The sequence below is a fragment of the Hippoglossus hippoglossus genome, chromosome 19 (assembly GCF_009819705.1).
Source record: "Hippoglossus hippoglossus isolate fHipHip1 chromosome 19, fHipHip1.pri, whole genome shotgun sequence".
NCBI lineage: Eukaryota > Metazoa > Chordata > Actinopteri > Pleuronectiformes > Pleuronectidae > Hippoglossus > Hippoglossus hippoglossus.
In genome coordinates, this window is record NC_047169.1 from 12076405 (window position 1) to 12101196 (window position 24792).

Genomic DNA, 24792 nt, shown 5'->3' on the forward strand with positions numbered 1-24792 from the left:
ACTATTTTGTAGTAGAACCAGGATAACACAGGAAGGGCGTTAGGAGAGTGCATACCTCCGCCAAGGCTAATGCTCTCTCCCAAAGTTAAAGGAAGTAAAAAAAAAAAAATCCTGTATCCGCCTGTTTATCTTGATCGGCGCCAACATGTAATGGGTTCTTCCTTTCATGGAAATATGGGTTGAGTAGTTTTTGCATTATCCTGCATAAACAGACAAACAAATGGTACCCAGCAGATCTCATACCTCTGCCATGGCAAATTCAAGCTGCACCAAATTCAACATATTCATAGATATCAGTTAAATATTCCTGATTATTATTCAAAATTCATGCATTATTCCCCAGGAAAACTGACAATGTTAAAATGCCCTATCTTGCAATTTTATTTTTTATTTTTTTTATTTACAGAATTCTTCTTTGTACCATACCCCACCCTTCCACCAAGTTTCAATAAAACAGTTCAATAGTTTTTTGCATAGTCTTTGCTAAAACACAAACAGACAAACAGCAATGCAGCATAACCTTTTTGGTGGATTTAATAGATCAGATACTAAAGTTTAGACCTAATTGTTTGTCGTTGTCAGCTGATTGCGATGTAGAGCGCTGATTTCTCAGAGAATAATTCACGAATCTTAAAAAATTGGCATATTTAGGGGACTGATCTTAATGAGTTTGTACAATTTGGTGCAGATCCCAATAAAAGTCTGGATCTGGTGAATTTAAATGTGGTTTCATAAAGAGACTGTTGGGCCCTGGCAGAGATATGTAATCTACTGCGTGCCATTCAAGTTGCCTCTTTGCATGCATCTGTATTTTAAGACGTTAAGTTTATGTCAGTAAATGTCTGCAGGTCAGACTGTTTTGATAGCCAGAGACTGGAAGTGTTGTCAGCTGCACACTGCACTCCTCTGTGCGTAAGACCCCATGGGGCTTCAGCGTGGAGAGAGGCCAACACAACTGTATCTCCCATCTCTCCCCCCCCCATTTCCCACCCTCCCTCAGCTCCCCCCTGCTCCATCCTCTCCCCAACTGCCGCTCCATAGCAACAGACAACCTTCACTAAGCACCAGCTAAGAGGTTGTTGCCCCCCCCCCCCCGCTGTGCTCTAAGCACAAACAATAACTGCCCACGGCATTGAGTTTAATTGTAACTCTGAATTGGCACTCAGATGAGACTTTAACCGACAAAAGCACCTTTTAATTTGGTTTCCTTGTGATTACACGTCCTCCGTTTGCACCGTGGTAAAAATACGCTGTTTTTCTGAGATTATTTGTCGGGAGTTGATGCAGAGGGCCACCACTGTTGTGTTATTACTGCAAATTTCAGTGGAATGACACAATGCTGGCAAAGTAGATCTCCCACCCTCTTGGGAACTTCAGATTTTTGTCATGATTATCTCTCTGATCCAGTGGGACTCCCCTGTCCCCTGTCTCCCCCTGTGAAAAATGCTGTAAAAACGAGACTCGTTCAAGTAGGGAAAGAGCTTTAAGTTTCGCAGCCTTTCCCCAGAAGAGTGGGCTCTGAGGCGCACATGGCGGACATGTACTGGAGCTGCTCCTCTGTCTACACACCTGAGTCCCTTTTGTGCTCTTAAGCCCTCACCTGCTAAATGGAGTTCTCTCATGGTATCAAGTTACAGGGTATAATGTGGGGAGTTTACGTTCACTGAAGCGAAAAATGACTTCCGCCTGAGTTCTCACCGCTCACCAAATATCTACATGTGACTTTCTCGCTGATATGAGACACGAGCAGCAGAAAGATAAATACTGTTGGTGATAAAAGAAGCTGTTTGGTTCTGGCTGTGCAGTTTTATTGGAAGTTTATGCAGGCTTATGCAGGGGAAGCTGGCTTTGACAGTGGCAGTATACAAGATGAGATACTCCACCTGAATTCTAAAGAGGACGTTATTTTCAAGAGAAAGTTGCAGTTTGACGAGGAAGGAATAAGGATGGTATCTTAGCCTGACATCCGGACCTCTTCCTGTGTGAACTTTTGACCTGCACAGCCCTGTTGTCTTTGCTTTGATGCATGCCAAGGAAAATGACTGGAGGAACCCTATTTATCTATACATGTAGAGAGAAGAAAGGCAGCAAGACCCAAGAAAGAAAGAGGACAAGTTGGATTTTTAATAATCTCTATGAATAATAGAACGACCCTTGGCATACTTGGCGCTGGAAAAATGGGTATTATTCGCCAGTTCTTTTTCACACCTTCTCTTTATCCCTTTTGAAAAGAGAAAATAATCTGTGAAATGTAAATATATTGATAGAGGGTGGACATTCAGGGAAAAAGTTCAATTATCCCAAAAAGTAGAGATAGGCAGCTTAAGGGTCAGTTTAAGGGTCAACGTGGCAGCAACGCTACCGTGGAGTTGTGGTGATTACACAGAATTATGCAGGACCTGTAAGCCGAGCCTGCCGGTCCTCTGTCATCTGCCAGGCACACATCTGGTAACTCTTCTGAGCTAGTGTTAGAGGGAAAACAAGACTTCACAGCGGAATTGTGTAATTATTAATTTAATTTACTTATCAAATTATTCAGAGAGGGGGCAGATGGACCGTGTAATCACTGAGGTTGTCTTCCTCTGGCCTTATTGCCTTCATAGCTCTCCATCTTTTGATATTTTTCCGGAGTAGAAGACATGTGTCTTGTTTTCATGGTTGTACAGAAATTGTAGATGTAGAAACACTTCGATACCAAATATAGTTCTGTACTTCTCGAAATATATTGGCTCATCAAGAAAACTCCCAGAGAGCTCTTCTGGGAAATACACACTATTATGTGCTAGGTAGTTGACAAACCTGTCACAGAAATACCACAGCTTGTGTTGTGGCTGCTACTGAAATGCTCATATTGTTCAAATACACAGCATCGAGGGAAACGCACAAGTTTCTCTTTCCTAACCTGTGCCCTCTCTCCTGCTAGATAGAATATCAGCTTGAAACAATGAGTCTAGTGATAAAAAGCAATACTTAAGGAATGGATAGTTAGTGTTTAAATCTATTAAGTAGTTTTATTGTGTATTGTCAGTATCACAGCTCTAGGCTGCACATCAATGAACCACTGAACAGAATCATGCTCCCCTGAGACGTATTTATCATGTTGTGAATGTGAGTTGTTCCAGTTAGTGACATTCTGTACATCACTGGACACTTTGTTGACTGTTTATTTGTTTGTTTTTTCTTCTTGGTGGTATTTTGTAATGGATGACAATGTTGTTCGTTTAGTTGCTCCACCACTCTGGTCCAGACTAAAATATCTCAACAGCCATATAATGTTGTACAGGCTATAGGCTGTATGGTGCAGACATTCATTGTCCCCATATGATGAACCCTATTGACTTTCTCAAGGGCAACCAGCAGATGACATTCGATTTTTAGTGACATATCTTTACTGCTACTTGGTAGAAATTCAGCATAGATATTCATGCAAATGAATAAATTGTAATCACAGTGTTTCCTTTTTCTGTAGCACCATCATCACATCAATCTTATAATGAGGCTATACCAGTACTTTGTTCAGTGTAGCTGGAAAAACTAAAACTTTCCCATCTGTTAGATGATGAACACGGTAAACAGGCTAAACATCAGCATGTTATCATTAGCATGAGCATATTGTCATGGTAGTGATTACATTTACTTCAACACACCACTGTCACTAATGAACTGAACAGAACTGTTAGCATGGTCGTGGTCATTTTTGGCTTTTGTGCCATTGCTCTATTATTGAAATGCATCATAATTCATTAACCTGGTTCAAACCATTGAACTCATTTCTACTACTACTAACATTAATGCTTGTTGGACGCCTACATGCAGCAAATCGTACCACAGAGTTACTGTCAATGATGCATGTAGTGTAGTGCACACTGCAGTATGAATCCATAATTCTCTATTGTATTGTTTTGGCAAGACATACATTGACTCTGCTTGATGCACCAATAAAGCTGCAAAATGTTAAAAAACCAAAATGGCAAAAAGCAAACAGATATGTTTCAGAGATTTTTTATTATTCTTATTATTTCTGTGAGCTGCCCCTCCACCGTCCACAATGATGTCACAGCTGTGTGTATGTCCTCCGTGTGTTGTAGATTCCATTGGGACAGCATTTTTACTATGCACACTTCATGCTTCATCCTCTTATTATCCTTTGCAAAGGTGTTACGTGCTTGAAACGTGGTTAAATTAGGCCTTTGAAAACATTTGTGACGGAGACATCTGTTTAACAAAATAACCGCATAGGACCTTTGATGTGTGTCTTATAGGAATGCGGTGGGTGGTCTGTCAGGATAAAGAAAGTGGGTTTATTTAGCTTTGGAAATAAAAGCTTTGGTGTTGTGTCCTGTGAATAGAAATGCTGACTCCTATGATGGTCCCATCTGCTGTAATTAATGCTGCTGGCAGGAGATATCGGTGTGTTTGGCATCTTAATTTATCATATAATAAGTCAGCTTTAAAGCTAGACTCAACCTTCCTCGACCTCCATTGAGTTGTTGACATCACCTTGCATCCGCTGATTGATTGGTCGTTTCATGTGGTGTAGCAGTTTGATTTTACATCTTTGGAGATACGGGTGTGCGTGTGTGTGTGCATGAATTTCTTTTATGGGCTTATCACCGATTCCGCTCCATGAACCAGCAAAACAGGGAAAAACAAACTGCATCATTGCCTTTGCCATATTCACATTTATTCCCAGCCAGTCTGCCAAGTGCACTTTAGTGCCGGCATCCAAACTGAAAGATGGTAAAAATGTTTATTTTCTCCGCAACTTCAGAGACTTTATCGTGGTTTCAGATGGAATGTGTTTGTTTATGAACCTGTGTGTAGGAGGGGGGGGGGAGAGGAAGTTGTGGGAGAAAGATACTGTCGCTTCTGTCAGACTTGAGAGGAGGGCGAGTGACAGAGGTTGAATTGCCTGGGGAAAAAATGCAAGGCGGCTCCCATTCCCTCTCTTTTCTTTCAGCCATGTAGTGTGAACTACAGTAAGTGTGCTTTCTTTGAGGTGATCTATTTAGTTTCCCATGGGTCTCTGTCGAACAGGGAGTGAAGTGAAATAAACTGTTCTTTCTCTCTCTGTGTGTGTAGCCATGCATCAGGCCCTGGACACACTGAGTGACAGCACAAGCTCTACAACCGCCAATGACCTGGACCTCATCTTCCTCAAAGGCATCATGGAGAGCCCTGTGGTAAGAACAACTTTATGCACTGTTAAGTGTGTGCGTGTGCGTGTGCGTGTGAAATTTGACGCAGTTTTTAATGGACGAGTCAATGACAAAGAAGCACTTTAATATAAATTACAATTAGATTGCAACAACACAGGCTAGTTGTATTAATTTGGATGCCAGTTGATGTAACCACTGCAAAGTTATGTTTATTTGATGCACGCATGATACACTTTTGAATTTTTAAATAGGCAATGGAGTCTTGCATTTTGCATTCATGCCTCAACATTAGCATTTGTTCAACAGTGATTCGTGATGCAGAACAGGTCACAATATTTTCATTCATGATGAGAAGCTTTATTAAAACGATTGCTCCAAAAACAGAAACTTAAAATTCACCACCACTGTTGCATTTATTATTACATTTTCTGCTTGCAATAATTATACCCCCCCAAAAAACAGATTAAATTCATCAAGTGCAATTACATTAGCATTTTAATGGCCGTGCTCCATTGTTTTCTCATAAATTGGAAATGAAAATCAAAGAGGCATCTGGTTTCTTATTATCTCTCTGTATCATGCTGTAGAGACATACAAAAAACGACAACACAAATGTATAGAGGCGAATCTTCAGAGAGCTGCCAATGTTATTGACAATGCTGTACAAACTTAAAGCCAGATAATAGACATGGCACCTGGCTCGTGTAACCGAATCACAGGGTTTCTATGAGGGCACAGATTGGTTTATTGAGTAGTCTATTGAATGTCGTTATAATGTGGTTGTCATCCTTATACAAACATTCTGAGAAATGTCTTTTCAGCATGTGTTCGGCATATAACAATGTTAAGGGAGACAATACAGCAAAAAGCATCTTTGTTTTTATTGGACTGTGAACCCACCTGTCAGTCATTTTAACAAGGCAATGAGCAAAAGGTTGAAACAGCAGTCAGTGAGCTTCACAGTTTTCCTCCACGAGGTTGTCAAGCTGACAAGTACTTTATACTAATATATACTCATGCCTATTATTAGGAGAGAGACCACTGACAGTGTTCCCCATTCATTATCTCGACTGTGGCAGCCCGCCGTATTCCAATTTGTTCTGGCACAGTTTCATACTGAATAAAAACAAATGTTTACACTTCTCATAATAACAGAAGAGATCTCTAGCTTGATGTTTCACGCCGTTGCTGCATGTTATAGCTGTATGCAGCTATCTGCAGCACCATTTGCCGCGCGCTCTATCGCTCATAAAGGTGTGACCCTCCACTCAGACAGTCAGACTCTCATAGGAGTCACATACCCTTCTGATGCAGGAATTTGTCATTCACTCTCTGTGTACCTGTCATTCGTAAACTGTTGAGCATGGGAGCGACGTTCCTACTACTGGTGTAGATTGAATGAATTCTGTGGTGATTGAACGCTGACTGACAAACAAGCTTGTGAGTGGCACAAACATTTTATGGATTCTTCCCTGACCTATAACACATCCTTCCACCAAGTTACATGTAATGGCGTGAAACCATCCTTTGACAGCAGTCTTCAGTAAACTTTACAAACCCAACATTTATGGCAACATGGCAGAATCAGCTGCACCTTGTAGTTAAATACAGTAAAACTCAAATCCACGCCACCATAACCACTTCCATTAGACTGAAGGAGGATTTCCAGTGTAGATACCAATGTGGATTTTATATATATGTGTATTGTTCTTTGCCTGTATATGTGTAAGAATGAACATGATCAATTTATAAATCCATGTTGCAGTTTTACAGAATTCTCTTGGAAAGTCGGCCAGACTTTGGATCAAAGCGATTTCTGTGTGGAAGCTAATGAGTGAAGTAATTCCAAGGACATTATAACTTTATCCAAGAAAACTCTGGCATCTTTTAACCAGAAATATGTGAAACCAGCAGCTTTAAATCAGGAAATATTTTTCGTAGAGCTGATTTAAGTCAGTGACACTCAGTTAGTTTCTTCTCTCAAAACAACATCTCAGTGAAGCTTGTGCCTGGACCTTGGCCTAAAAGCCTTTAAAAGTTTTAAGTATTCAAATGAATTCAGACAATTGTAATCTGTTTATCAAATTATTTTGCTGAATAACCTTAAACCCAATCTTCCGCACTCAGACGGTGCATGTCTCTTACTTACACTGAAGACTTTATTAGACTCCTACAGATTCCCAGAACCACTTCGGAAGTACATTATCTGCGTAGAAGCAGATGTTTGAATCTAATTTAAAACTTCTCCTCGTGTAAAGTCTCTTTTATGAAACTGATCCAAGCTAGTGCTTCATATTTACACGGAGGAGAGCGATGTCATTGTTGCAGAGTGCTGCTTTTTGCTGTGACGACTGAAAGAGCTTTGCAGTGGAAGAGTCTTGTCAGAGTTTCATCCCACTTCTCTCCTGTCAAAGTCTTCCTCCCTTCACTTCTCGCCAAGAATAGTTTCACAAGCCTTTTTTTTTTTTATTATTTCAAAACAGGAAAGAGAAAGAAAAATACACTGCAGTGCACTGCAGAAGACTAAAAAACAAAAGATGCAGTCTAGTCATTCTTTTCATTTACGCTGACAACAGTCATTAGTATGGATAACCACATTCATCTTTTCAAGATTGCACACTTGCTGTTAGTTGAGTTTCACTGAGGTGGAAGCTGCTTGTGGGCAGGAGGTTCCTCGTGTCCAGGAAGATGCATCGGTCTGGGAGCCTCTTGTCACACTCAGACAGGGCCGGAGGTAAAGAGCTGTGCAGGGTCGTTCAGTAATTCAAAGGCTGTTGTGTTCAGGAAATTTGGAGATGGACTATCCACAGGGAACAGTCGGGGAGTGCTGCATCAAAAACCTCCCATATTGCTGAAAACAGAAGCTGTTGGGCTCCTTTCAATTCACATTTTCTCTCTCTCTCTCGCCTTCTATTGCTTTCTTTGTTTTATAGTTTCTTTTCCACACAGAACTGATGGATCTTTCCTCTGCAGAAAACTGCATATTGTATTTCCCTTTAATAGTGGCCGTGGGCTTTTTATTTTCCTCAACTGCGGAAGGCTTTTACTTGGGTTAAAGGCAGGTCTTTATTTATTTCCTCTGTTTAATAAGCACAATTGGTCATAGTGTAGTAGGAAGCTTGTTTTGGCTGCTACCATTTTCAATTGTTAAAGTTCCTGTATTTCATATTAAAACCAACATTTTAAAGGTGAAACATTTTCAGGCATAGGGAACAACAGTCAGTGGAGAATAAAGTACGACAAAGCTACACACATAGCGACTGAAATATTATAATAATACTTAGATGACTAATCCACAACAACAAAGTGTGAAAATAGCATGACTATATTGTTGGATTTATTATATTAATAGAATATAAAACTGTTGGCACATCAATTAATTTAATCCCCCCCCCCATTGTTTTCCCCGGCCTGTGTTTGGAGAGCTGTCCTTTATTTGTTTATGTCAACCATGTCCCTGGCAATTATTGGAGACCTGCCCTTTAACTGACTGCCCTCCTTTCTTTTTGTTCGGGGAAATACAGTATGTATGTGTACATGCGTGCAAGAGCATGACACCGGTATTTGTTTTTATTCTGAATGTCTGAGGCAGGTGCTACCGGTGTATTGATGAGCATTCTCATAAATATTGAATGTGCTGACGCAAGCTGTGAGTAAAGATGCTCCGCTGAACGATGTGAAAAAGGATTTGCGAGACGATAGCTTCTCGTGGATCTTTAGACACTACCTGTGCTGAGAGAGGAAAAGACACGCTAACACAGGGGCAGAGTAAGGGGACACGCATTCATGTGTGGATATGGTGACTTCAGTGAGTTGTGCTAATTGCACCACACTCACTACTACAAACCCACATTTTTGTAATGACACTAAATGATGATTAGTCTCACAATGTGCAGATAGTGAGAACAGGTGTCATCATGCAAAAGAGCTTCCCCAGTGCTCCATTAATATCAGTTATGACTGTGGCAGAGGCTCAGTGATTGGCTCTGTATCTCATTGAGCAATGAGGACTATTGAGGCATTTAGGAAAGTGAAATGACCTGACACTGCTTTTAGTTGTGTTCCCTGTGCTTTTGAGTCCAGCTTCCAATCATCACATTTTACATGTTCACACTATAAATGAGAAAAGGTCTTTTGTAAACTAACATCATTTGGTCCAAAACAATCAATTCGGGTTTTATACAAAACCGCTTGTGAAAAACTATTTAGCAATTACGTATCTGCCAAGCAAGAAACAATAATTATCCAGTTTCCTGCCAGTTATTGACATTTAGCTGAATGCGTGGACACAGAAATCATAATGCTTAAATAGCTTGTGTTCATATTCTGTAGTTCATCTCATTCATTGTGGTTGTGGGATCCAAGTGCACGACCCAGCACATCCAATCAGCAACAACATTAAAACAACTGTTTTAAATGTTGTGGCTTTCTAGGCTTAACACCTCACAAAGAAAATCATTACAAAAATTATTTAAAAAGTAAAAACAAGAAACTAGAAAAGACCAGAATATCATGGAAGTCGAGGCCTCCCTAAATACAGACCCATTGATTAGCATGATGAGGTCCAGTTTATTGAAAACAGTGGCACCGTGGAGCAAAGTCAAAGAGATGCATGGAAGTTGGAACCTGTGTTTCACTTTCTGGAGTGCTTGATAATAGATGCAGAGACAAAGGGTCTTATCCTTCTTGTCAATAAAAAAGCCTGTTCCTGCTTGCAGGTGAAGAAGGACGAATGATGCAAGACTTGCTGATGTATTTTTCCATATCCTGCATCTCAGGAACTGACACTTGGGGGGCAAGGTGCCAGAGAGGAGGTCACTATTCGAGCAGAAAATCCTGCTATTTAAGCAACACCTTACAGGCTCTGGATTCAAGAGAGGAGGAACTAGGGACTGAGGACAGAGTGTTTCTCAGGCAGACAGCATGACAGTGCTCACTGCAGCCTAAAATCAGTCCAGTAGCCCATTTGGGGATTGTGTTTAGCTATCCAGGGGTAACCAAGGCTGACTGGAAGTTAAGAGGCATGAATCAAGGGACTCTTGGCCAGTCAGACGTTAAAAACACAAAATGTATTGCGAGCTGGCTGAGGAGTCAAGTCAAAATGCAGAGTCACACACATTCGGAGGCAAAAAAAAAAAGAGAAAAAGAAACAGACTGTAAATGAAGTCCCACAAACCAGAAATGTTATATCTCGAATACAAATGCTGCCAACTTGCGCATGTAGAGAGAGAGTCTGTCTAGTTTATCGATTGGGAGATGCAGACGTGGTACCGAAGTCCCACGCCTGACCAATCATGAGTCAAACTCCGCTGTCAATCATGATGTTTCACCCCATTTTTATCGCATCAAATAACAAAACCGAACTTACCAGAAAAGAGAGCACCTGAACATGCATCTGTGCCAGGACAGAAACTATCTGTGAGAAAAATGTATTTGACGTGCCAGGATTCATAATCTACACTGCAGCCAGCCACTAGGTGGGGATCAAGATGCTTTGGCTTCACTACAAGAAAATGAAAGGAGCAGAGAGGCTATGGTCAAACATCTGACCAAAAAAATGTGAGGAAGCCACAATAAGCTTAATTGTTCTTTATTGATCAAAAATACAGCAGTGAGATTATATAGTATTTTATTTACACAGTGTGAAAGAGAAGATTTTGAAGGTCTAGAAGACTAAAACAGAAAACTTGAGCAGGAATATCTCATAGAGAAATAAAACACAATTACAACACAGCTTTCGTTTTTTGCCTCGAGAACAATAGTGCTCATTAGCCTTTATAGTGGAAATTAGCGGAAGTGTCTTGTAATTACAATAGATACAAATTTAGAAAGATTGTCTTGCACTTGGCAGAATAATTGTTGAATAATTGCTATCAATGATAGACTGCATATCAACAGCCTCATACTGCTTTCAGATACACTATTTAATGCATAATAGGACTCAGCACAACATGTTTAGCTCAGTCATTTCACATTTTCATTTTATCTCTTCAAATGTAACCAACACATTTAAAACAGACACATTCCTTAGAAATGTTGTGGGTCGTGTCCATGGTTTTCTAAGCAGTGTAATCATATAGCAAAGGGTCCCTGCTGGCAGGTTGTCCAAAGTAACTGTGGCTGACAGATCGCTCCCTCGGGTTGCAAAGAATTCTGCCAGAACCACCAAATGAGCAAACTGCTGCTGCAGTACCATTAGTGTGTGTGTGTGTGTGTGTGTGTGTGTGTGTGTGTGTGTGTGTGTGTGTGTGTGTGTGTGTGTGTGTGTGTGTGTGTGTGTGTGTAAAATTTCGAACAAAAAGCTTTGTCTGTGCTGGTATCTGTGCTATGCATGTGTGTGTAATCTAAGTGTGGAAGTGTGTACATGCAGGAATTTGCCTTTCTAGTTGTGTGTGTGTGCAACATCCTGTCTCTCAGCAGGGATTCTTCCTCTCCTCCTCAACAAACAAACATCATGGCTGCCAGATTAGTCTTTAGTCCCACCAGACGAATCCTCTGTGGGATCGCCTGATAATGTCAGGCTTCAAATTCACTTGGTTGTGCCGTTGCAACTGGTGCCACTGTAAACTCTGTAAATGAATTCATCTGCATGTGGTCCAGAAAAATGGTTGATATGTAATTAAATTCTGTGGGCTTTGAGATGAATAAAATAAAATCATCTGGAAAACAATAAGAAAAAATGCTGGTGTCAGGAATTCTAGTTTTCATATAAGGTGGCATAGAGGTGCAGTGGTTCGCACAGTCGCCTTACAGCAAGATGGTTAGAATCTCGGTTTGGCTGGGGGCTTTCCTTGTGGAGTTTGCTAATCGCCCTGTGTTTCCGTGGGTTTGCTCCAGTTACTCTGGCTTTCTCCCACAGTCCACAGGTTAATTGGCGACTCTACATTGTCCGTGAGTGGGAATATGAGTGTGAATGGTTGTTCATATGTTGGCCCTGTGATGTGCTGTCGACTTGTCCAGGTTGCACCCCCCGCCTCTTTCTCAATGTATAGATAATGGATGGATGGATATTTTTACCTTGAAATTTATTTTTTATAAATGTCACAAACTGAAATCCAGGTCTGTGATTGAAAACGCCTCAAAACCAGACAGGAAAGTCTGAGGTTATTTGTTTGTATCTGTGACCTTGGACCAAAGGTGTGGAAGCAGTGTCCAATAAGCAGATCTGTCCTCGGCAGCAGAGGAAGGGAAAGTGAAAAATGAATGTTCCCTGAAATATTAATCTCTCACAGCACAGTCGGCGAAAAAAAATACAGGGCCAAAGACTTGACTCAAGTTTGTGCTGTATTTTCTTGGTTTTTGTATCTTTCAGTGCAGACTGTGTGTGGCTTGGTTTCATCTGGCTGCTTGTTGTTGGCTCCTGTGACCTTTTAAATCAAACAAACCTGCAGAAGTCAGAAAACATTGCATTGTAACTTAGCTAGCTGCTGTTCACCGAGAAGACGTGCAAATGGAACTAAAAGTTATAAATTCCTTTTCGAAGCCGATGGAATATCTAACTTTTTGACGCAGAGAAAATCAATCAATCCTGGCTTTTATGGTGGGAGACCTAAGTAATATCTGTTTTCAATCCTTTGAATAACAGGCCCATGAGCGATTCGAGGAGCCCAAGCTGGAGGCTGTGAGGGACAACAACATGGAGCTGGTCCAGGACATCCTCAAGGATCTGGGGCCGCTCGCAGAGAGGAGCCAGGCAGCCGACGAGCTGGCCAACATCCTGAAGGAACCCCACTTCCGGGTAGGGATGACAGAACTTACATCTAGCAGCAAACGGTAGCTTTAGCGAACAAGCGCCAGGAAAAAAAAAATCTTTGATTACTCTTCAAAGTGAGGTTCATGCTTAATGATGGGTGCTGTGCCCGTATGGGTTTAATTGATTCAGAGCTACAGTAGTGTCTGTATTATGGTCCGTGCACAGACCAGAGTGAGAACATGTAATTTGTGAACGGCAGCATGTTGCCAGCTCTTTCATCATCACCTGTGTTGTTTGTGTGGCCTTTCGTCCCGCTCACAGTCGCTCCTGGAGACCCACGATTCTGTGGCATCCAAGAACTACGAGACCCCTCCTCCCAGCCCCTGCTCCTTCATGGACGCAGCCCTCAACAACCAGCCGGTGCCTCCAGACGCAGTTAGGATGGTGGGGATCCGTAAGGTGTCCGGTGAGCACCTGGTAAGTCTGCTCAGTTTAATGCTATATATCAAAACAATAACAAAAGACCTAGTTTGATGACATTGTGAAGCGGCGTGGGAGATCAAAATCGACCTGAAACCAATTAGATGCAAATCACGTTTACGGTTGAGGTTAGGTGTTAAAGATTTAGTGACGTAACGCAGCAAACGGAGATGAATAAACACGATCCATTACTAGTGACCACTACAAATAGTGGAAGGAAAAAAGTGCTCACTGGCTAACTGGCTAGCAGTGTGTCTTTCCTTTTTCATTTGTCCCGGAAGTTAAAGCGGAGATGGGCGAAGCATCGGGTAAAGTGGACATGTTGCAATTAAAACGCGACGATGAAAACAGTGATATGTCCCGTAACCTTGTATAGAATTGAGGATTTCTCTGGGTTTGACACAAGTCAACAATTGTTGTATATTGTATTTCTATAGAGCTGCACATTGTAATTATTTAAGTACTATAGAGCTCCTCCTGTTAATTGTAAACTCCTCAATAAATGCTTTGATTTATGCATCGGAAGAAGCACATGCACTCAGTGCGATTGGATTATTTTGTTGCTTGTTTAAAGGAGGAATACGTCAGATTTATCATGTTTTGTAGCACAAACTGTCAGTGATTTATTGCACTAGGTTGACATGTTGTTAATTTACACCATACACCAGGTGCTCTATTCTTTTCCACACTCAAACTCCCTGACGCTTCTTTGTAAAATCAATCTTATATTTCTGGAGGGTTATCAGACACATAACTCCTCTCACCATGTCAGCTAAGTGTTGTTTATCTCAGGTGAGGCAGCATAAGTGGACTCAAAGTTCAACAACACAGACTGGTCAAATTAGCCTTGGTTACCAAAGCAAACTCACCTTTAAGTGTATCTGTATTTAATCCTAAATATCTACTTAAAGGAACAGTAGGGAGTGTTTGCAGCCAGCATTTAGAGGCTATTACACTAATTAGTTGAAGACATGTTGGGATCAGCTTCATCCTTCATCCATTACAGGTTCTGGGCTTACACTGCGCAACCACCTCACACTATATGAGGAAATTGTCTGATAGGTGAAGCCAAATCTCACGATTTATGTGCTCACACTCTACTGTCAGCTCATCTGACTAAAACTGGCTGCTTACACTCTACATTGCCGTCAGCCTCTCTGGACCAGTGTCGAACAAGAAGAAGTCAAAATTTGTTGGCTAACAAAGGAGAAAAGCGCTGCCTTGATCACTCATGTCATTCTGTGCCGAGGACTGAAGATATTGCAAAATTTCTGATATTTGAACTGTGTCTGTTTGCGTAGGGAGTGACATTTCGGGTAGAGAGTGGCGAGCTGGTGATTGCCAGGATCCTCCACGGGGGCATGATCGACCAGCAAGGTCTGCTGCACGTGGGCGACATCATCAAGGAGGTGAACGGCAAAGAGGTGGGCAACGACCACAAAGCGCTCCAGGAGATGCTGAAGGAGGCCAGCGGCAGCGTGGTGCTGAAGATCCTGCCCAGCTACCAGGAGCCACACACACCGAGACAGGTGGGCCATGAGGATACATGGATCAAAGCAACACATGGTGCTTCTCATCTGTCACACAGACACACAGGTTACACACGCTGTTACAACTTGTACCAACCACTATAGCGCACAAAATACAAAGCATTTTACAAAAAGATATACAACCCATGAAATGTATCACTAAATCAAAAAAATAGAACTAAAATTTAAGTTAAGTTGATAGCTTCAGCTGCAAACACTAGTGCCAATGTAATTCCTATCTACTGTCATTGTCACACATCTTACAGTTTCAAATTAAAACTGAATCTAAAATGCAGAGCACTCCTTTTGGGGTTCTGTTTATTGGCTTCCAAAAGCGTTAACAGTTTTTGTGGATGTGCTGTGTGCCACAACCTGTCAATAGAAAATGTCCCAAAAAATGGGTCTGGACATTTTCTGGAGATTGCTTTTCACATATGAAGAACACAGCAGGAGATTTTCTGGGTCAGACACATTCACAACGACAGGACAATATTTTGGAAGATTCATACGAGGGGGGGGCACCTGTGTAAAACATGCAGGAGGCAGGACATGACGTATAAATTCTGCTGATATCACCAAATATCTCTTGAATCTCATCGTCATTCCAAGTTGTAGACATTTTCCTGCTGTATTCTCACATGGATAGTTTCTGGACATTTTACTTGGGGGCTGGCTGGAAGTGTTTTGGAAAATGCCAGGAGCAACTAACTTAAACATTTGCATTCTGACACACAGCACATCCAGTAAATTTCAATAAAATGTTCAGGAAAATGTCCTGAGCTCAGATTTGTTGATCTGAGATAGGATGCATGACTCGCACATCACAACAGTGTGAAAGGTGGACTGTGAGAGAGAAGGTAAAAGATGGAGGGAGGGAAGAAGGAGAAGAAAGAGAGGAGGGGGGGAGAACAGAACAAAGTGATTTTAGGTTGTATTTAAGCTTGGGTTTGCGCCGAAGACGTCATCTGTCTGTGTTTCTTAGCTCTGTGGTGCATCTGAAAATAGATCCATCTGTGCAGCTGTTCACGCTTATATTTTTGTCCTAGTGTTTTCCTTTAATACTTGTTTCACTGTAAATTACAGTCCACACAATCTGCCTGTGTTTAATATTTTTATTTCCTGTTTTCAATTGTTCACTGCTACACACACACACACACACACACATGCATACAGATGCTATCTATTCTGTGCATCATCCATTTTTATTGTACGTATTTATCAAATACTTGTAAATTGAAAATATAATTTACTTTGTGAATGTTCAATGCAAAGAAGAATGAAAATATCCTTGTTATCCAAACTTTTCTTTTTCAAAACGGCCAGTAGATTAGCAGAATAAGACCGCATAATTGTGTATACTTACATGTCTGGCTCATGTGCTGCGTGTGCACCACGTTCTGAATCTCCGCTCTTTCAAATCAGAATCACGTTTGTAAACACCGATCTTGAAGTAAATATTGTGAGTTTGAAAGGTCACCGTCATTCTCCTCAGTCAATAAGCACCGCTCTCTGTCCTTGCTGGCATTCTTCCTGCAGCCTGTAACCTTGTACACCGTGCCAACACTCGTACATCTAATTCTACAGCAGGACTTTGGAGATGACATTGAGTGTTTGGCAACAGCAAGTGTTTTTCTGCTTGTGCATAATGGCTCAAAACTTTAAACCCTACATCAACGAGAGAAAAAGTGTGATCCGTGATTCGATTAATCCTCACCCGAGCGTATTAAGTTCACAATTCGTTACATTATCCAATATTTGTTGGAAATGACTCAGTGCAGGGTTTTTAACAGCTGAGCGTGTGTTTGCAGTTCTGGCTGTAGGTGTATGACACCTAATGAACACTAGCTTCAGCCAGAGGAGGCTCGTCACATAGAGAATGTGACCCAATTTATAGAAGTGTCGGGCTCAAGCCTCCATGTCTGATCGGCCTAAAGAGAAGAGGAACAGTGGAAATTAAAAAAGCTGTGATAAAATAATCAATTGTAATGTAATTCTTACGCCAGACCAAAGTATACCATTGAAAAATCTACAAGAAATAATGTAGAAATGGTTTGTGTCCTACAATTATTAGTGTAGTTATGTCTCTGCATCGATGACATCCAGTGGCTGTAGGCATTTTGTTTTCGGGTTGTCGGTCTGGTCCGTCCCAGTTTTGTGAACATTATATCTCAAGGATGGCTTGATTGAATTTCTTTAGAATTTGTGCAAATGTTCAGTAGTATGAACTGATTTGTGGTCAAAGGTCTAAGTTACTGTGACCTCACAAAACACATTTTTGCCTTGTGAACATGATATATCCAGGGATTTTCTTCAAATTTGGTGCAAATGTTCACTTGGATTTACAGATGTACTGATTCGAATTTGGTGGTCTAAGGTTATGGGCACACTGGCCTCACCAAACATGTTTCTGGCCTCTTGAATGTGATTTCTCAAGTCTGCCCCAAGGCAATTTCTTCACATTTTGACCAATTGTCACCTGGACTCCAAGATGAACTGATTAGATTTCCATGGTCAAAGGTCACGGTGACTGGCACTGAAAAAAGTTTACTTTCAAATTTCCAGGGATTGAAAATTTAGTTTTTCACTAGATAAAAATTCCTTTGCGGCCTCGGTAGCAATATTCATCCAGAACTTTGTCCATTGTGAAATATCTGAGCCACTGTCAGATGGATTCCCATGAATTGTGGTGCAGATGTCCGTGATGCCCAGAGGACTTGTCCGGCTGACTCTGATGATCCCCTGACTTTTCCTCCAGCACCAGCGAATTTGACATTTGTGCCTCTGAGTGAAATGTCTCAACGATTACTGGATATATTTCCATAAGAAAAAGGATCCTATCATTAGCATTCAGTGTAGCTCAACGCACTGCTGTGTTTGAGTACAGCCTCACAGCTCCACAGGCCACTGCTGTGTTTCTGTTATTGTTATGGCTTTAAATTAGTTCGGGCGATGAGAGAATTCCTTCTGCCTCTAGACAAACAGTGTAATGCATGAAAATCAAATGAAAGCATGCAATCCACCAAAACTGGAGCTGGGATGATGTGTGAGAGCAGTAATGTAGTCTGTTGTAAAACTCCTGTTTCCAGCTGTGTCTTTCCTCCTTTCCAATCTTGCAGAAAGACAAAACATTGTCTTCATGTAAAAACTTAATATCCAAAAAAAATTCAGTCAATTTAAAAGGTGCAGATGTTTTGTATGAAGATATCTTCACACAATATAGTCCACAGACTTTTGCTTTTTCAAACCAGAGTGTAAAAGTATTTAGTTTTCCCTGTTCCTGTCGCGTCAGCCCCATTCATCAAAGTGTCTCTCTGGACACTTAATAAAGGCTGTCTGTCAGAGATATAAAGGAGTAATTTGTCATCGCTCACATAGTTAAGAGTTGTGTAGGTGGACGTGGTGCTGTGCGTTGATTAAAGTTGTTCCCAAAAGTTCTCTCTGAATGTAATCCAGCGGTCTGCGTTTCACGCCTGGAGCTCGGCCGCGGCTTGGTGACTAAACTGAGCTGACAGCTCCCTTTGGCCGATGGAGACTGTGATTGTGTCTGTGTGTGTGACTGTGTCTGTCCACCCAGCGCGTCCTTTCAGGGAATGAGACACGCACACACACGTACACACACAGTTGTGTCTCCATGACTTCAGAGGACATTACATTGACTTGCATTGATTTCCTGGAGACTTATTCTAACCTTAACCATAAACTATCCTTAACCTATCCTTAACCTAAATTTAACATTAACCCCTAACCTAACCTATCCTGAACCTAACCCTAACCAAAACCTAACCTTAACCTTAACCTTAACCTAAACCTAAACCTAAACCTATCCTTAACCTTAACTTTGCACTAAACTATCCTTAACCTTCACATTAAAATTTTAAGATTTACGTTATGGGGACTAGCTTTTTGTCCCCATAAGGAAGACAAGTCTCCATAATCTGTAAATAGATTTAGATCTACAAAACATGTGTTATGGACTACACACAAACACACACACACACACACACACACACACACACACACACACACACACACACACACACACACACACACACACACACACACACACACACACACACACTGTGAGTACAGTAAGGGCTTTTTTGTGTGCTTGCCTCAGTTCAGTACAAGAGAAGGCATCAAGTGCAAGGGGGAGGGGATGTTTCCATGGCTACATGTTTTGGTTCTCTCTCTCTCTCTCTCTCTCTCTCTCTCGCTCTCTCTCTATCCTTCTCTCTCTCCGTCTGTTCCTCAGACTTCTCGCCCTGTCAGTGTGGGTTCAGAGTCAGCTTGGTTTACGAGCTGAATCCCGTTGCCTTGAGGTGTCGGGAAAGTGAGGCGACAGATGGAGTAGGCTTAAAGTGGGCAAGGCTCTTTCATATTGATGGGCACTTACTCGCCCAATCCATCCACCACAGGTCACATACACCACAGCAGGGGCAGCAGAAGTGCACAACACATACACATATACACAGTGTCTCTGTGACTCTGAGGCTAACATGGATGTTTTCACTGACATGTTTCCTCTTTTCAATGTCCTGATCCTTTCAGGCCTTCGTCAAGTGTCACTTTGACTACGACCCCTCTCACGATAACCTGATTCCCTGTAAGGAGGCGGGGCTCAGCTTCAACAGCGGAGACATTCTGCAGATCTTTAACCAGGAGGACCTCAACTGGTGGCAGGTCAGTATCCAACCTCCCCACACAGCTACAGACCATTTGGTTTTGTAAACAATAACACCCACAATGGGGAAAATGTAGAAATAACACATATACACACCAAATAAAAACACATCGGAATAAAACAGTGGGAAAATAATAAAACAAATGAATAAATACAGAAATAAAGAAAATAAAAATGACAATGTCAGTGAAGGGAATCAGGGCCATAGCAGCTGTTACCTGATTTTAAGAGGATTCAAGGGCTTTTATGTGACTTGGGTACGTGTGCCATTTCAAACTGTATCCATCCACCTGGTTATGGATTACTGACAGCTTCAACTCCAAGCTGAGAGAAACATACATGTGTCAGAGGTAAATCAACAGATTTCCACTCTCTAACAATGATCTTTCGACCGTTTTTCTCGAGGTATAGAAAGGTTGCTCAAGCTTTCTCTGTTTTTTTAACTTCACTATATTTTAAGATCACTATTCTTCTGTGTTTGTGTAAACATGTGTGTTTCCACCACAGGCCTGTCACATAGAGGGAGGCAGCGCGGGCCTCATTCCCAGTCAGCTCCTCGAGGAGAAGAGGAAAGCTTTTGTGAAGAGAGATCTGGAGCTCTCTACCACAGGTACACCTCTCAGCGGCACGCAGCCGAGCGGAGAAGCACTCCTCATTATGCAGATTCGACACAGACTGCTCGCTGCACAAACACACCGGCAACAAAGGCAACATCTGTTCCTCTCCATATCATACAAGCGTTTCATCTGGCGCTGGCCGCTCATCCTCCTCTCACCTCTCTCTCTCTCTCAACCAGTCTGCTGCTCTGCCAGTGAGCAGTGGAGAACTGGTAATGAGCATCAACGTGACTCAGGCGGCCTGATCCAATCTGCTGCTTATTAAGCTGCGGGGCCTGACATTCACAAACAGCCCTCCCTGAGAAGGAGCCCTGATTGAGGAGAGGTGATAAGACCTCTGTAAATACAAACCAGATCGATAAACATCTCTTATGAGACGTGGGGTGAAATAGAGGCTCTGTTCCTTCAGATTTATCTGCTCGGTCCAGTGTCCTCAGCAGAAACAAAACAGGTGGTGAGTCAGAGCGAGCCGCGTGCCCTTAACTTGAGGAAAATGACAGCCCGACTGAACTGTCCTTGGAGCCGCGAAGGACACATCTGTCTACTGGCACGTGTTCCACATAATATACCAACTGCCAAAACGGTTTATTTAAAACATTTGAATACTTGTGGACGGGGAGGTCGGAAAATTGTTGATCTTATTCATAAATTGAGGAAATCATCTCGGAAATCAGTCACAATATTTGCCTGCCACAGCTGGATGAGTTGAATTTCATCATGAAAATGAACAACTGAGCCCATAGCTCTTTATATGCCCATCTTTTTACATAAAGCAACCAAATAATCAGCCATGTTGAACAGAGGGACAGCAGATCTTAGTCGCAGGTGTTCTACATCTACATTAGTGCATACTGCCACCTAGTGGTGTTGTCTCCCTGTAACACTTGTGACCCAGCAGAGCTTTCACCTTGATGATGATAAATCATTTTATCAGGGACTTTGTTGAAGTGGTTTGCAGAGACGAGCACCAAGGTTGAAGGTTTCATTGTGTTGTGTGTGTTGCTGCGTGTCTCAGGTCCTCTGTGTGCCGGGATGGGCGGCAAGAAGAAAAAAAAGATGATGTATTTGACCACCAAGAATGCAGGTATTAAAACCTATAACATCCCAGTTTGTTTGAGCTTTAACTCCACTGGACAGAGTGATTGCAGTTTACTGATCTACCTGATTACTGGTCTCTCACTAGAATTTGATCGGCATGAGTTGCGGATCTACGAAGAGGTCGCCAAGGTCCCGCCCTTCAGGAGGAAGACACTTGTTCTGATTGGTGCCCAGGGGGTCGGCCGTCGCAGTCTGAAGAACAAGCTGCTGGTGTCGGATCCCCATCGGTACGGCACCACCATACCCTGTGAGTACAACATCCATCAATCTTACAGTTACTGTTGCCATGGTTGTACATTGTGTCAATGTTGTTATTTTTTGTACTTGAACTTAATTACTCTTAAAAATGTTTATAAAATAGTTTTTAACAAATTTATGTCTTAATGTTTTTATCAATTCAAATATTTTCTCTCATTTTTTTACGTCCTTGCATTTTAAGTGTCTTTGTTTGCTCTGTTCAAACAATCTAAGCAATGTTGTTTTAGATTCCCCCTGAGGACTTCATCTTTTAGTACTTTGTTGTATGATTAGTTTAAATCAAATACCAACCCGTCTCTGTGTTTGGATTTATCTCATTCCTCAGTCACCTCCAGAAAACCAAAGGTGGACGAGAGGGACGGCCAGATGTACTCCTTCATGACCCGCAGTGAAATGGAGTGTGACATTAAAAACGGCCGTTTCTTGGAGCACGGTGAGTACGACGGGAACCTGTATGGGACGAAGATCAACTCCATCCACGAGGTGATAGAAACAGGAAAGATCTGCATCCTGGACGTCAACCCGCAGGTAGAGGAAGCGCTCATGCACTGTCTCACTTCCTTCACGTTTTACTCTGAACTTGTTCTCCCCTGTTAATGACTTACATGTGAAATTCTATATTCAAACCAATTATGTACAGCTCATTGACTCTGAGGAGTTTTTAGTCTAAGCACATCATCAGTATTTATCAAAAAGGAATCCCTTAATGATCAGCATTACTCGCTTGAAACACTCCGCTAATCTTATTTACACACATTACCTTGATGAATTTGTTAGATGAAGAACAGCAGCTGAATTTCCAATCACTTTCTCAGCTTTATAAATGTGTCAGTTTCTACTATTCCCACCGTTGCTGTACCTCACTCATTCATCCGTTCTCCTTTTTAATTTCTTTTAATTATTTCTAACAAAGGCCATCAAAGTCCTGCGGACGTCAGAGTTCCTGCCTTTTGTTGTTTTCATTGAAGCCCCAGACTTTGAGGTTCTAAAAGCCATGAATCGGTCAGCAATAGAGTCAGGAGTCATCACAAAACAGTTAACGGTGAGATAACCTATTTACTTTCTTTTTGTTTTAGACACTGATTACATTCTTGTCTGAATTCTTCACAAGAAATTAAGTTGAATGCTAAAAAGAAAGTTAGTTTTATGCAAACTCACGACAGTACTGCAGTTGCTCACTAGTTTCACTGTTTACTCTTAAAATAATCACCTGCTCATCACATTTATTTTCACTAGTCTCACTGTCCTGCCCCTCCCCCTGACTTCCTCCCTGCAGGACTCTGAACTAAAGAGGACGGTGGACGAGAGCGAGCGCATCAAAAGAGCCTACGAACATTACTTTGACATCTGCATCATAAACGACGGCCTGGAGGCGGCTTTCCGAAGTCTACGGCTGGCGCTGGAAAAACTGGCATCGGAGCAGCAGTGGGTGCCCGTCAGCTGGGTCTTCTGAAAATCGTCAGCAAGAGCTCAGCGGCTAAGGTGTCAGAGCCCGCAAGGTCAAAGGTCGGAGGACGGTTTTTAAAATTCGCAGCTCCAGGGGGGGGGGGCGGTGACCGCGCAGCCATCGGTGGTGGAGGCCTGTCGCGAAGGGCCGAGCGTCGCGTTTCCGTGCAAACGAGCAGCCTCATGTAGAGCGTTTCTTTTGTAAAAACTAAGTGTTCCTCTGTCGAGCCTCACGTCAAGTTGTATTTTATTTGTCAGAAGTGGAATCAGCACTGATATCTGTTGAGAAGGATTTTAGAGCTGGCGATGAGGTTTAGTGCAATAGTGTGAGTGGGCGTGTGTCATCATAAACGTGGAACTAGGCTTAGAGTGTGTCTTGCAGATAAAAATCCCCAGTCGGAGGTTTTGCATTGAAGGATATTAAACTTTTTAGCCTTTTCGAATCTTAATGACTTCATGTAGTGTAATGTTTACATCGGATCGGTTCTAGGACAAATTGAGGAAAGATACCAAATGTTATGTTTGTATTAAATTCTCTATATTTTACCATTTGATCATAAAGTATGATTGTACGTCTTCAGAAATGTGCTTTATCCTGTATCTCCACTCATTTGAAAATGAACAGCAATAGATAGTTATATACAAAAAACATATATGTGCAATACATCTACTCACATGTCATACATAGATATATACGCATAAAACACAGTGAGAGCAGTGGGGGGGGGAAAACTGTCTTTGTTGAGGCATTTAAAATCTAATATTGAAGTCTCAGTTTCCTATTTAATGTGGGTTACATTGTACACTTCCTGTCCGATACTGGGAACGCATTTGGTTTGTTTGGCAGTGAGAGGCGTCCAACCACTGCCTGCTTGATTCTGTCAGAGTCGCATTTGTAGCACTGACAACACTTAAACCGTATTTATAAAAAAAAACAACTAAGAAGTAGCCTACAGTATGTACTGATTGTATGATGAAGGTAAACATGTTACTCAACACTACACTTTCTTTGTTATTTTTCAACTAGTTCAAATATTTATTGGTGGCTTCATCATACTTACTTTTGCCTTAACATGGTTCGAAAGCCAAGGAAACACTATTTTTTCATCAAGGAATATTTCACTTCTGTCACTGTACAAGTTCCTTCTTAGAAAATAGGAGTAAAAAAAGATCATACTGGCAACTTATTTAATATTTATTTTATTTTTCCCTAAAACTTGTAAGTACTGTATTGTAATAAAGAGTATATAGTATGACATAGAGAAACACTTGGTGCTTTGATGATTCTGCTGGTGAGTAGATGCAGTTGGATGACTATGTACACACACTGTAGTTTTGATGTTCGTATAAAAATTAAAAATGTTCAGAAAGTTGCTCTGGTCTACAGTTCATATTAATGCAAATTCTTTTTTAAAATTAAAACCACGTTATGTTAAATAAAAGACAAAATGCACAGAAACAACAGGAGGTGCGTCCTCAGCGTTTGTGGTCCGTTAAAAGTGGCGTTCAGTGTCTGCAGGAACCTCCGAGGCTGTCGTCGTCTGTGGTGGGTGAGGGTGATGGTGTTGGAGGAAGAGGGCCCGCGGGTGTCATTCAGTGACGAGACGCCAGAGGCAGCATTATGGGATACATCCCGTAGGCAGGCAGCGAGTCCGCTGGCCAAAGGCTTGCCAACATGGGGTCAAACTGCATGAAAGTGAAGTCCAAAGTAAGTAAGTGTTTTTAGCCATACAGTATAACACACAATGCATTTTAAAAGTGTTACCCAGTGTTTTGTACTTGAGATTGGTATCAATCCTCTGGTTTAAGTTTTGGGCAGAAGGTGAAAAAG

The 24792-nt window shown here is 41.7% G+C and overlaps 1 protein-coding gene across 4 annotated transcripts in view; it reads left to right on the plus strand.

Moving 5' to 3' along the window:
- The window catches only part of mpp2b (membrane protein, palmitoylated 2b (MAGUK p55 subfamily member 2)), a 40114-nt gene extending 15779 nt beyond the window's left edge, over positions 1-24335 (plus strand). For 3 of the 4 annotated variants that reach the window (XM_034570662.1, XM_034570663.1, XM_034570661.1), the window contains 11 exons: positions 5083-5183; positions 12745-12897; positions 13174-13329; positions 14634-14861; positions 19410-19541; positions 20050-20152; positions 21175-21243; positions 21343-21504; positions 21841-22043; positions 22429-22557; positions 22792-24335. In XM_034570662.1, coding sequence (XP_034426553.1) covers positions 5083-5183; positions 12745-12897; positions 13174-13329; positions 14634-14861; positions 19410-19541; positions 20050-20152; positions 21175-21243; positions 21343-21504; positions 21841-22043; positions 22429-22557; positions 22792-22968 — 1613 coding nt within the window. In that variant the 3' untranslated portion in view covers positions 22969-24335. Of the gene's footprint in view, positions 1-4863; positions 4980-5082; positions 5184-12744; positions 12898-13173; positions 13330-14633; positions 14862-19409; positions 19542-20049; positions 20153-21174; positions 21244-21342; positions 21505-21840; positions 22044-22428; positions 22558-22791 lie in introns of those variants that run through there. The other variant, XM_034570665.1, reaches the window with a different exon arrangement.
- Positions 24336-24792: the final 457 nt, after the last annotated feature.